Raw genomic sequence first — 14,125 nt, 5'->3', positions numbered from 1 at the left:
TTCTATCTATCCCCCTCATAATTTTAAATACCTCTATCAAGTTCCCCCTCAACCTTCTACGCTCCAAAAAATAAAGACCTAACTTGTTCAACCTTTCTCTGTAACAAGTAGGGTAGTTATGGAAACTATGATGATTAAGCAAGAGGAAGTACTGGCGCTTTTAAAGAATATAAAAGTGGATAAGTCTCTAGGTCCTGACAGGATATTCCCTAGGACCTTGAGGGAAGTTAATGTAGAAATAGCAGGGGCTCTGACAGAAATATTTCAAATGTCATTAGAAATGGGGATGGTGCTGGAGGATTGGCGGAGTGCTCATGTGGTTCCATTGTTTAAAAAAAGGTTCTAAGAGTAAACCTAGCAATTAACAGCCTGTAAGTTTGACATCAGTGGTGGGTAAATTAATGGAAAGTATTCTTAGAGATGGTATATATAATTATCTGGATAGACACGGTCTGATTAGGAACAGTCAACATGGATTTATGCATGGAGGGTCATGTTTGACAAATCTTATTGAATTTTTTGAAGTGGTTACTAGGAAAGTTGACAAGGGTAAAGCAGTGGATGTTGTCTATATGGACTTCAGTAAGGCCTTTGACAAGGTTCTGCATGGAAGGTTAGTTAAGAAGGTTCAATCGTTAGGTATTAATATTGAAGTAGTAAAATGGATTCAACAGTGGCTAGATGGAAGATGCCAGAGAGTAGTGGTGGATAACTGTTTGTCAGGTTGGAGGCCGGTAACTAGTGGTATGCCTCAGGGATCTGTACAGGGTCCAATGTTGTTTGTCATATACATTAATGATCTGGATGATGGGGTGGTAAATTGGATTAGTAAGTATGTAGATGATACTAAGATAGGTGCTGTTGTGGATAATGAAGTAGGTTTTCAAAGCTTGCAGAGAGATTTAGGCCAGTTGGAAGAGTGGGCTGAAAGATGGCAGATGAAGTTTAACGCTGATAAGTGTGAGGTGCTACATTTTGCTAGGAATAAGCAAAATAAATGGTAGGGCATTGAAGAATGCAGGTAAAACAGAGTGATCTAGGAATAATGGTGCACAGTTCCCTGAAGGTGGAACCTCATGTGGATAGGGTAGTGAAGAAAGCTTTTGGTATGCTGGTCTTTATAAATCAGATCATTGAGTATAGGAGTTGGTATTTAATGTTAAAATTGTACAAAGCATTGGTGAGGCCAAATTTGGAGTATTATGTACAGTTCTGGTCACCAAATTATAGGAAAGATGTCAACAAAATAGAGAGAGTACAGAGAAGATTTACTAGAATGTTACCTGGGTTTCAGCACCTAAGTTACAGAGAAAGGTTGAACAAGTTAGGTCTTTATTCTGTGGAGCATAGAAGGTTGAGGGGGGACTTGATAGAGGTATTTAAAATTATGAAGGGGATAGATAGAGTTGACATGGATAGGCTTTTTCCATTGAGAGTAGGGGAGATTCAAACAAGAGGACATGAGTTGAAAGTTAATGGGCAGAAGTTTAAGGGTAACACGAGGGGGAATTTCTTTACTCAGAGAGTGGTAGCTGTGTGGAATGAGCTTCCAGTAGAAGTGGAAGCTCAATTTTGTCAATTAAAAAATATTGGATAGGTATATGGACAGGAAAGGAATGGAGGATTATGGGCTGAGTGCGGGTCAGTGGGACTAGGTGAGAGTAAGTGTTCGGCACGGACTAGAAGGGCCGAAGGGGCCTGTTTCTGTTCTGTAATTGTTACATGGTTATATATGGCTATATCATGCTATTCTTACACTCATTGGCACAGTGAGATCCATGACCATCCATGATGGAATGGTGGAGCAGATTTGATGGGCTGAGTGGCCTAATTCTACTCCTAAATCTTACAGTCTGTGGTTCCTCTGTTAAGTCATTTCCCCCAACAGTATCCAAAGTTGTTGGGGGGGGAATGGCCACGTGAATACTCTGAACTGGCTCCTTAACACTTCTCCCATCCCTGCGTCCTGCACCTTGGGTGTAACTACCTCTCCATATGTCCTACCTATCACTGCATTAGCCTCCCGAATGAACCAGAGTTCATCCATTTCCAGCTCCAGCTCCTTAATGCAGATTGTTAGAAGCAGCACTTCTTGCAGTTGTAGTCATCAGAGACACCGGAGGTCTCCCTGACTTCCCACATCCCACTGCACTACCCTACCTGGCATCTCCACCCAGCTGAACGGATATAGAGAAGAGAAGAGCTTTTTTCTCCTTCCCTTTTTCTGAGGGAAACCTCTCTTCACGGAAGCCTCGATGATCACCACTCTGACTGTGCACTCAGATGATGCCCGCTGCACTTGCCCCTTCCTTTCGTTTGTAGTGGTTAGCGCAATGCCTTCCTAACCCAGCAATCACTAATTGGGGTTCAATTCCTGCTCCTGCCTGCAAGGAGTTCGTACGTTCTCCCTGTGACCACATGAGTTTCCTCCAGGTGCTCCAGTTTCCTCTCACTATCCAAAGATGTACGGGTTAGGGTTGCCAGAGTCATGGTGACACTTTCAGGCTGTCCCCAGCACATCCTTTGACCGGTAGATGCAAACAACACATTTCACTCTATGTTTTGACGTGCATGGGACAAAGAAAAGTAGTAATTCTTTCTTACAACAGAAATGACTTTGAACATACACAAAGGAAGGACGTGTACTCAGAGTCAGAATCAGAATCAGGTTTATTATCACCAGCATGTGACGTGAAATTTGTTAACTTAGCAGCAGCAGTTCAATGCAATACATAATCTAGCAGGGGAAAAAAACAATAATAATAAATAAACTAAAAATAATAATAATAAATAAATAAATTGCATATAATGAATAGATTTTTTTAAACATGCAAAAGCAGAAATACTGTATTTTTTTTAAAAAGTGAGGTAGTGTCCAAAGATTCAATGTCCATTTAGGAATCAGATGGCAGAGGGGAAGAAGCTGTTCCTGAATCGCTGAGTGTGTGTCTGTAGGCTTCTGTACATCCCTCCTGATGGTAACAGTGAGAAAAGGGCATGCCCATCATGGGCACATTCCACCCATCACTGTCTCATGAAGGCAATATCCATCATCAAAGATCTCCACTAATCAAGCCATGCCATCTTCTCACAACTACCCTCAGGCAGGAGGTACTGAAATTCCACACCACCAGCTTCTATAAACCCCCTTCCCTTCAACCAGTAAGTTCCTGAACCAACCTGCACAATTCTAGTCACTACCTCAGTACAGCCCCCTGAGTCCACCTTGCACTCCGATGGACCTTAGTTTCTGGCTTCCAGTCCTGATGAAGAGTCTCGGCCCGAAACCCTGACTGTCTATTCTCCCCCATAGGTGCTGCCTGACTTGCTGAGTTTCCCCAGCATCTGCAGAAACCCTTGTGCAATGGACTGTAGGATATTTTTGTTCTAATTGTGTCCTTTCTTGTATGAAATTTGAAAGAAATCTTCCAGATGTGACCTGACGAGAGTATTATAGGCAACATACACAAAATGCTGGAGGAACTCAGCTGGTCAGGCAGCATCTATGGAAATGAAGACACATTGACATTTTGAGCTAAGATCATTCTTCGGGAATGGAAAGGATGCGAGAACAAAAAGGTGGGAGGGGGGGAGGGAATGGAGAATGGAAGGTAATAAGAGAAGCCAGGCAGGTGGGGGAGTAGCAATGAAGGAACTAGGAGGTGGTGGGTGGGAAAGATAAAGGGCTGGAGAAGGAGGATTCTGATAGGAGACAAGAGTGGACCATGGGAAAGTGAAGGAGGAGAGGCACCGGGGGAAGGTGAAAGGCCGGCAGGGAGAAAGGGAGTAAAGGAACGAGGGAGTGAGAAAATTACCAGAAGGATAAATGAATGTTAATGCCATCAGGTTGGAGGCTACCTGGATGGAATATGAGGTGTGCTGCAACATAACTCGGTACCTTAACCAATAAAGGCAGTGAAGAGTGGTTTCATATAATAGAAATCTACAGCACATTACAGGCCCACTCGCTTCTCTTCCCTCATACCCTTCAACACCTGCTTGTGTCTTCCACAGTGAAGTTTGATGCTAAGTTCTCATTTAGTTCATTTGCCACCTCCTTTCCATTGATTCTTCTTATTGCCAGCAAGAAAGCGAGGTTGCATGTGTAGATGTTCAGAGTCAGAATCATAACCAGGTTTAATAGCACTGGCATATGTTGTGAAACTTGTTAACTTTGCAGCAATGTAATGCATGAAAAATATAGAGAAAATTATTAATTACTGTAAATATGTAGCTGTATATTAGTTAAATTTAAAACAGTGCAAAAACTGAAATAATAAAAGTGAGGTGGTATTCATAGGTTCAGTGTCCATTTTTGGATGCAGGGAGGAAGAAATTGTTCCTGAATTGCTGGGTGTGTGCCTTCAGGCTTCTGTATCTCCTTCTTGACAATAAAAATGAGAAGAGAGCCTGTCCTGGGTGGTAGGGGACACCACTTTTCTGAGGCACTGCTCTTTAGATAGTACGGAGGCTAGTACCCATGATGGAGATGACTAATTTTATAACTTTCTGTAGCTTCTTTCAATTTTGTGCAGTAGTCCCCTCCCTCTTACCAGACAGTGATGTAGCCTGTCAGAATGCTTTCCACTGTTCAATGTTTTGGGAGACAAACCAAATCTCCTCAAACTCCTAACAAAACAAAGCTGCTGTCTTGCTTTCTTTATACGTATTTTGATAGTAAACTTACTTTACATTTGCCACTTTTCTGTACTGGATTATCTGAAATTCTTGAGAATCTTACCAGCTTTGTCTTTTTGGCTTCTGGCCCTCTCAGTTCAAGGCTCCCAGTCTCAGGAGAAATGGCCACGTCAGCACTGGGCACCGTCCGCTTGAGGCAGAAAGCAACTTTGTATGGTTCAGCACTCTGCAGGATCCTCACCACATCCTCGTACTTGGCATTGTCAAAGTAGACCTTGGCACAGAGGAGCTGGTCTCCTGCAGAACACAGTCACAGTGATAGTCAGGGAGAGGCACATGGAAAGGGAGGGAGGGAGGGCAGATGTCAGAGAGGGAACTTCAAACACTAGCAGATTCCCACCATGAGACACAAGGAGAGATCCCATCCAACAAAGCCAAAGTCAAATTTGTCATCCTATACCAAACAAGAGACAATCTGCAGATGCTGGAAATCCAAGCAACATGCACAAAGTGCTGGGGGAACTCAGCAGGCCAGGCAGCCTCTATGGAAAAAAAGCATAGTCGATGTTTTGGGCCAGATTCTTTGGGCAGAAGAGTCTCGACTCAAAGCATCAGCTGTACTTTTTTCCACATGCTGCTAGGCCTGCTGAGTTCCTCCAGCATTTTGTGTGTGTTTATTGTCCTATATACAGGTACACAAAAGGGTCAAAAGAATGGAAAAGAGGAACAGGAATGAAGAGGAAACCATTCAGTGGATAAGGAAAGGGACAATGAAATGTAAGAAAATGGGTGAATTTCAGCAGGTAAGTGATTCAGAAAATAAAATACAATGGATTCCGGTTAACTGGGACACACTGGGACACTACATTTTAGCCCAATTAAGCCACTGCCCCAATTAGCCGAAGTTTCATGGAAATAGTTAAAAAGGTAACAAATTATGTATTTAAATAAAATTTGGAACAAATTAGAACACTACCAATAGTACTACAGTACTATGAAGCTATGTATTAGTTATTGGCAGAGGGGTTCATCCAGTGTACAGAATGAAGAAAATCTGTGCGGACACTATTACAGATAATGGCCTGCCTTCATACAATCCTTTCGACAATTGCATTTTCCAAATCTTCATTGTTATTGTAACATTCAAGATGATTGTTGATAACTTCCAATTCTTTCCAGGTCCTGACTTGTTGAAGTTGTGAAATTGTTTAATTTTCACTGCTGGCCTTTTCTCACATCTCCAAACCTGACTGCTTGAAACCACAGTGAGCAAAACAGTTCTAAATTGCTTACTCCTCGACATCAGTGACAAAAATCACTGCTGTTTGAACATAAATACACACAACTGACACCATTTAAAAACTGACCATTCTAAGCACGGTGTAGCACTTAACAGCCACACAAGTGCACGTGACTAACGTTAGCTAGAACCTGTTCAACAACAGTCTCCAACCCCAATTAAGTGGAATGATGTCCCAAGTAAGCAAAGAGAGTCGCTGCAATTTTCTCATTTAGTTTTTGTTCTTTAGGAGTTGTCCCAAATTAGTGGCTGCCCTGATTAACTGATTAGTGTGCAGTGAGCTGACTGAAATGGGGGAAATAAGATCGGCATTGCTCCCACTGGAGAACGCCAATAAATAAATCTGAGACTAAAGGAAATTAATAGGTGAAAGGGGAAAGAGGTCGGAAAGGGTAAAATGAGAGAGTGCAAACATTGTAGTTTACCATGAGACAAGGGTAACAAGGGTTAGGGTAACAGAGGGTAAAGGTCACAGAGGGTTAGAGTAACAGAGGGAAGAGGTCACGTTCTAAGAACTGTTGGAGTTTGAAATTATTGATCATAAGATCGTGTCCATTGCTATCTCGGCAGCCTCCTCCCATCACCAGTGATCATTGCCCTCTTCCAATTCCTGTCTCCTGGACCTCCCCCAAGTTGACTACCGCCCGTAGGGCTGTCCTAGTCCCAAGCTCCAGGGGTGGTTAAGTTACTGAATTTAAAGGGACGTGAGTTTGAGAACAACTGTGGAACTGAGGAATGTGCAAGTTTAGACAGTAGCAGGAGTAGGCCATTTGGCCCTTCAAGACTGCTATACCATATAATTTGATCATGGCAGATCTTCTATATTCAGTCCCAGTTCCAACCTTCCCTCCTTATCCCTCTACCCGTATAGCCCTTAGAAAACATCCCAACTCCTCTCTGAATGTGTTTAATGATATGACTTCACCCACATCCTGTTGAAGAGAATCCTCCAAGATTATCACTCTCAGGGGAAGAACCTTCTCCTTGTCCCATTCTTAAAAAGCTCACCCCTTACCCATTAAATGACCCCTAGTCCTGGACCACTAGCCATCAGGATCATCCATCCTGCATCTCATCTGCCCAGTCCTATCAGAATATTGCTCGTTTCTAGGAGATGCTCCCTCAATGTAATTGAGTATGGGTTCAAATTCTTATACATTACTCCTATGGGTGATGTGCTGGATCCAGGTGAGGAGGTTGTCAGTCGATGGCTGAGGAGAGGGACTGGGAAGGATGTCAGGTGATAAGAGGAAGTGACCAAGAGTTGAAGTGATGGAATCTGATACAAAGTGCATGGAATAACGAGGGGCGAGCTGGAGAGGGACATTGATAGGAGAGTGTATGGGCGATGACAGGTGGAGAACATGAGCAAAGGGAAATAGATGAATCAGAATAAAGGGAAAAGGGAGAGAAGGGGGAGCAGTTACTGGATAATTCAAGGTTCATGCTGCTAGTACTCAGAGTGTGGACTCACCAAGCAGGACATCCCTGCTCCTCTATCTAAATCCCCTCACCAGGAAGGACAGATGTAATTTGCCATCTTTGTTGCCTGTTGCACCTTCAGAATCTGGTGACCAGTCTCATTGCAATTCCCCCTTCCCCAGTCATCACAATCCAGAAAACAATTAGCCTTCCTGTTATTGCTGCCGTAAGGCATCACCTCCACACGTATCCACACAAGTACACCAATTATGGAATGTAATTATTTTTGGAATTCAAATGTCAGTAATAGTGACCATATATATATATATTTCTTACTGTAATTTATTGTGTTTTTATGCAACCCAACATGATACTAAACCTAGCTCTGATTCTGATTAAAGTCCTCCATATCCAGTCTGATCAAGACATGATTCCAGACTCAGCCCGGTCTGGTTTGCTCATCACTGTTTTCAGGGATTGACAATGGCAAAACCATTGACATCCACAACCCTTAAAAACAATTTGTTCAATGGTTGTGGATGTCAGTGGCTTAGCTGATTTAAGAGATTGAAGTTAAATGCCTTAAATCTCTCTTCCTTTATATCACAATTAAAACCTTGATAACTTATCCCAGCATGTGTTTTGCAATCAAATCTCTTTTGATATTCACTGGTGAAGATAGAGTCAGAGGGTCACAACATGGCAAAAGGTCCTTCAGCCCAACTCGCCCATGCTGTCCAAGGGTCCTTCTTGAGCTAGTCCACTTTGCCTCCATTTGGTCACTATATCTCTAAACCAGGGGTTCCCAATCTGGGGTCAACGTTGAGCCAGGCTCTTGTTGCTTCCTTGTTGAAATCTAATCTGCTCAGATCTTGAGGATATTTTCCATGGGAGGTCACACTCTTCCACTGGTTAACGTTTTCTTCAGTTTTGTGGTGTGTATTCTTACCGGAATTGCACACGCTGACATGGTGTGCTGGATCCTATTTTAATTGATCCTTGGAAGTTTTATCTGACTTGGGGTTATTCCTCTTCCTCTTTCTGTCATAGATAGTGAATCTAAGTGAGTCCAAGTGTACAAAAGGTTTTCTGAATTTGTCATTTCAGTTCTTATTTCTCTTTGTAAATTGTCCAGATCGGTTCAGACCAAGATATTGTGCCAAAAGAATACATTAATATAGACATAGCGGAAGTATTTATTGCCTTTGATATATTTTTACTATTGAACTGTTAGTCAGATTTTCTTAAGTCTTGAAGTAAATTATGTTAAAAATTTTCCCTTTATCACAGTGTGATCTATTTTCTTTGTTTGTGGATATCCCAGACATTTATATGTTTCATATTCATCCATTGATTGTATCGTACCCTGCTGCTCTAGTTTATATTCTGCTGGTTCTTTTGCATCTTTCTTTAATTATCCAGTCCAAAGTTCATGTTAATATCTTTCAAAAATAGTCCTATTGTCTGAATTAATTGCTTTAGCTTTGCTAATGAAGGAGCCTATCATTTCAAATTGTGCATGTATAGAAGGTGTGTCAAGTTATAATTTGTTTCGCTGTTTCTGATTTGATACCCAATTTTCATCCAATTTCAGTAAAATTGAGAGTACATTTAAAGCCAAGCAAAACCATAGTGGGCTTAGAGATTTGCCCTGGAAAATGCCATAATAATAATAATATGATATTACATCATTATGGAATATAATAATCATCGTATTATTTTTCTTTTTTGCATTTAGACAGTTTGTTGTCTTTTGCATGTTGGTTGTTTGTGCGTCCTGTTGTGTGTGGCCTTTCGTTGATTCTATTGTGTATCTTGTGTTTACTGTGATCACCCATAAGAAAATGATTCTCAGGGTTGCATATTTACGTACTTTGTTAATAAATTAACTGTTGAACTTGGTGACACACTGCACAAAAAGGGCCCCTTAGCCAACAATATCTATGATGAGCAGTTCACATAACAGAAATACGCCCTTACAGAATTCACAAACCACCATGAAAAAAATCAAGTAAATCGCTTTTACAGAACTTGAGAGGAAAAGAAAGAACTAAATGAACACAAGATGTGAAAGAAACCATAATTTTTCGTCCACTTTAGTCAAGGGTTTGTGTTATGGACTGCTGAATTGATTTGAATTGACTTTATTTCTTACATCCTTCACATACATGAGGAGTAAAGATCTTTACGTTATGTCTCCATCTAAATGTGCAATATGCAATTATAGTAATTTATCATAATTTATAATAAATAGAACAGTCAATGTAATATAGATTTCACTCAAGTCAGCGTGGCCTGGTGGAAGAAGCTGTCCCGGAGCCTGTTGGTCCTGGCTTTTATGCTGCAGTACCACTTCCTGGATGGTAGCAACTGGAATAGATTGTGGTTGGGGCGACCTGGGTCCCCAATGATCCTTCAGGCCCTTTTTACACACCTGTCCTTGTAAATGTCCTGAATCATGGGAAGTTCACAACTACAGATGCGCTGGGCTGTCCGCATCACTCTCTGCGGAGTCCTGTGATTAAGGGAGGTACAGTTTCCATACCGGGAGTGATACGGCCAGTCAGGATTGTGCCCCTGTAGAAAGTTCTTGGGATCTGGGGGTCCACACAAAACTTCCTCAACTGTCTGAGGTGAAAGAGACGCTGTTGTGCCTTTTTCACCACACAGCTGGTGTGTACAGACCACGTGAGGCCCTTGGTGATGTGCATTCCGAGGAATTTAAAGCTGTTCACTCTCTCAACCCCAGATCCATTGATGCCAATAGGGGTTAGCCTGTCTCCATTCCTCCTGTAATCCACAACCAGCTCCTTTGTTTTTGCAACGTTGAGGGAGAGGTTGTTTTCTTGACACCACTGTGTCAGGGAGATGACTTCTTCCCTGTAGGCCACCTCGTTATTGTTTGAGATAAGGCCACTCAATGTAGTGTCCTCAGCAAATTTAATTAGCAGATTGGAGCTGTGGGTGGCGATACAGTCATGGGTGTACAGGGGGTAAAGGAGGGGCTCTGTACTGCAGGTCAGAGGCACAGAGGCGAGGGAGCCCACTCTTACCAACTGACAGTGATCTGACAGGAAGTCCAGGATCCAGCTGCACAAGGGAGGGTGAAGGCCGAGGTCTCTGAGCTTCTTGTCGAGCCTGGATGGAACTATGGTATTGAATGCTGAACTGTAGTCCAAGAACAGCATTCTCACATAAGCATCCTTCTCCTCCAGACGTATAAGGATGGTGTGTAGAGATGTGGCTGTTGCATCGTCTGTCGATCGGTTGTGTCGGTAGGCAAATTGTAGGGTGTCCAGTTTGGGTGGTAACAAGCTGCAGACGTAATCGTTGACCAGCCTCTGAAAGCATTTGCTTATTATTGAGGGGAGTGCGACAGGACGCCAGTCGTTCAGACATGTTGCCTTGGTCTTTTTTGGTACAGGGACAATGGGGCACTCTACACTGGGAGAGGGAGAGATTAAAAATGTCTGTAAACACACAGGGCTGCTACACAATTGAATCTCTACCTACACAGGGGTGGTCTGTGTTAATCTATACTGATCCCATGTGCCTGCTCTTGGACTGCAGATTACAATCCCTGGTGTGCTTCGGAAATATTGTGGAAGTGCCTGCCTCCACCACCAGCTCAGGCCAACATCACCTCTTCAGTTCCAAGTCCAACCCTCTTACGCTAACACACAGCTTACCCTCTTTCAGATTGAGTGCCTTTGCAGCCCGGGAGTTCTTCAGCACCTCCTTGATAAAGATTCCGTCCTTCCCCCCTCCCGTCACACTGAATCCAGTTGCTCCGACCTGAGCCTCTGTCTCCACAACCAGCTCCACCATCTCCGACATCTTGGGTTCCTGACGAGAGAGAGAGAGAGAGGGTTAGAGGCATGCTCCCCTTCCAGTCTTTTCCACTCTTGCAATATGGCATCAGTTTTCCTGCAGCTGACGACAGAGGAGCCATGGACTGAAGGGGCCAGGCAGATGCTTGGGCTGTTGTGCGGTTCAAATATCCAAAGGATGGATGTGAGAGTGGGAAAGCAAGTTAAACCATAAAATACCTCCTCATCTCTGTTCTAAAAAGAAGTCGGGTGAAACTTTGTGACACAAGTTAAGCAGATGACACTAGAACCCTCTTTGAGTCACACACCAACGTACTGACTCAGCTCCTTCATCATTCAAGGCTCAAAGCCAAGAAATATGCAGCCTAACGGGACAACCTTAACTGCAGTTGTTCAATAAGATGTCCACCACTCAAGACTGGTTTGAATTTGTTAGTTATTGGGATTTGTGGGATTAACTGGATGTTGCTGCTGGGCTGAGCAGTTCCTCCAGTAAAGAACCTCCCACAATATTGTTTCAGGAAGTTCCAGGATTTTAATCCAATGATAATCCAAGAATGGTGAATTATTCCCAAACAGAGGGGTCGAAGGTTGTGGTGCCTGAACTGTATCGGCTCAGTTGCAAAATCAATCGGAAGAATGTGGCCAATCGAGCAGTGAACGGACTGGGCCTCCTACGCACAAAGGGCTCTCTCCCCTGGCATCTTTATGTCATGGTGGGCCCAGTTCATCGCTCCCACACTGTAAGTTGCCCAGCATATACTGTTACTGATACGATCCAGCAAGGACATTTAATCACACTAAGCTGTCATTCTTCCTCCGCACACACATAACAGTGCCCCTTCTTGGTGGTGGAGGTAGTGGATTTGGGAGGGAGGGTGAGTGAGTGAGTGCAGTGCATTTTGAAGATGTGACTCACGGCAGCCACCATGTGCCATTGGTGATGGGAATGAGCATTTGTGGCAGATGAACATGCTCTTCCTGTCTTTAAAGGACTCCATGCTTTGAAGCTGCAGACAGAGTGGGATGATAGAGGGGCAGACGGAGACTTCTTCCCAAGGTGGAAATGGCTAATACAGGGGGGTATAATCTTAAGGTATTTGGAGGAAGGAATATGGGGAGGGATGTCTGAGGTAAGATTATTTATACAAAAAGTTGCAAATGCGTGGAACATGCTACCAGAGTTAGTGGTAGAGGCATATACATTATGGACACTTAACAAACTCCTAGATAGGCACATGGATTATAGAAAACTGGAGGGCAGTGTAGGAGGGTAGATTGATTTTTGAGTAGGTTTAAACATTGGGGACTGAAGGGCTTGCACTGTGCCTTATGTTCTATCTGACCCGAGTTCACGACACCGAAAGGACATCACTGCGCTAACCGGCACCAGAACATCGCTAAGCAAGGCATTGCAGGGTCAGGTTACCTTGGCGACCTGGCTCTGGCCTGCCGTCTCCATGTCAGCGTCAGGCAATAAATCGGCACAGCGATTCTTCTTAACCCGCAGAAATTGTTTTAACTCCTCATGAAGCAGTTCCTTGCGTATCTGTGATTTTCAGAAAAGTCTCCTCAGACAGACCCAGCAACCTCCCAAACCACTGATACTATGAAAAGAGAGCAATGCTGATGAGCGTGGGACAGAAGGTTGATACAGGGAGAATTTAGTAATCACAGGGGCGAGAGTGTGCTGCAGGGATTGTAACATAGAACATAGAAACATAGAAAAACCTACAACAAAATACAGACCCTTTGGCCCACAAAGCTGTGCCGAACATATACTTACCTTAGAAATTACCAAGGGTTACCCATATCCCTCTGTTTTTCTAAGCTCCGTGTACCTGTCCAGGAGTCACTTAAAAGACCCCATCATTTCCGCCTCTACCACCATCACCGGCAGCCCCTTCCACACACTCACCACTCTCTGCATAAAAAAGTTACCCCTGACATCTCCTCTGTACCTACTCCCAATCACCTTAAAACTGTGCCCTCATGATCAATGCCTCTCTATCAGGTCACCCCTCATCCTCTGTCGCTCCAAGGAGAAAAGGCCGAGTTTGCTCAACCTATTCTCATAAGGCATGCTCCCCAATCCAGGCAACATCCTTGTAAATCTCCTCGTCATCCTTTCTGTGTCTTTCACATCCTTCCCTTAGTGAGGCGACCAGAACTGAGCACAGTACTCCAAGTGGGGTCTGACCAGGGTCCTATATACCTGCCACATTATCTCTATACACTAGGGTAGGTGCATGGGTGGACTTGAGGGATACAGTTGGTGTGGACAATTGGATAAAATCCCAACTGATCTATGATGGTGTTTATTCTACAAAGCGACACCCTTCAGCTCCCCTTCCCATCTTCCTTTTACTCTGCAGCACTCTTCCCAGGTCTCTCTGGGATTGAGCTTCCTCAAATAGTCTCCAGGCTACGTTGCAACCAGTCACTGGTGTTGGATCCAACTGATTCATTCTTAGATAAGACTGTTTGCAGTTTAACAATTAATTATCTGTCCGTATTTTATATGATTACTTGTATACAAGTAATGGCTTACAATGCTTCCTAGTGGCTATAATATGTTTATGCAAGTTTAATATGCCTCTAGTCATTATACAAAGTATAATTCTGGAAAGCTTGGGATGTTTCTTTGTTCTGCACTATTTGAATAATGGGTTTCTAATTAGTTAACTTATCTATAAATCTGAATGGAATCTTCCATTAGTGGGTAAAAAGCTGCAGTCCAACTTGGTGTCAACTTCATTCCCTTTTCTCTCACTTTTCTTTGTAGATGTATGTCACGGTCTGTCCAATTCTTAATAAAACAATTGTGAAGCAAAACATTTTGCGCCTCTTTCCCTACTTCCAAAACCATTGGATCAAAAACATCAGCATCCAACGATTTTATATAGTTAGCAGAGAATGGTTACGAAGATTTAGG

The 14,125-nt window shown here is 43.1% G+C and overlaps 1 protein-coding gene across 1 annotated transcript in view; it reads right to left on the bottom strand.

Moving 5' to 3' along the window:
- LOC132381557 (neuroblast differentiation-associated protein AHNAK-like) overlaps positions 1-14,125 on the bottom strand; it is a 296,622-nt gene that overhangs the window by 14,533 nt on the left and 267,964 nt on the right. Inside the window, exons 6-7 of the mRNA XM_059951058.1 lie at positions 11,050-11,206; positions 4,742-4,935 (exon numbers count right to left, since the gene is read on the bottom strand). Coding sequence (XP_059807041.1) covers positions 4,742-4,935; positions 11,050-11,206 — 351 coding nt within the window. The remainder of the gene's footprint in view (positions 1-4,741; positions 4,936-11,049; positions 11,207-14,125) is intronic.

The sequence above is a fragment of the Hypanus sabinus genome, chromosome 26 (genome assembly GCF_030144855.1).
Source record: "Hypanus sabinus isolate sHypSab1 chromosome 26, sHypSab1.hap1, whole genome shotgun sequence".
Lineage (NCBI taxonomy): Eukaryota > Metazoa > Chordata > Chondrichthyes > Myliobatiformes > Dasyatidae > Hypanus > Hypanus sabinus.
Note: the sequence above shows the minus strand (reverse complement) of the source record. Positions and strands in the feature narration are given on the sequence as shown.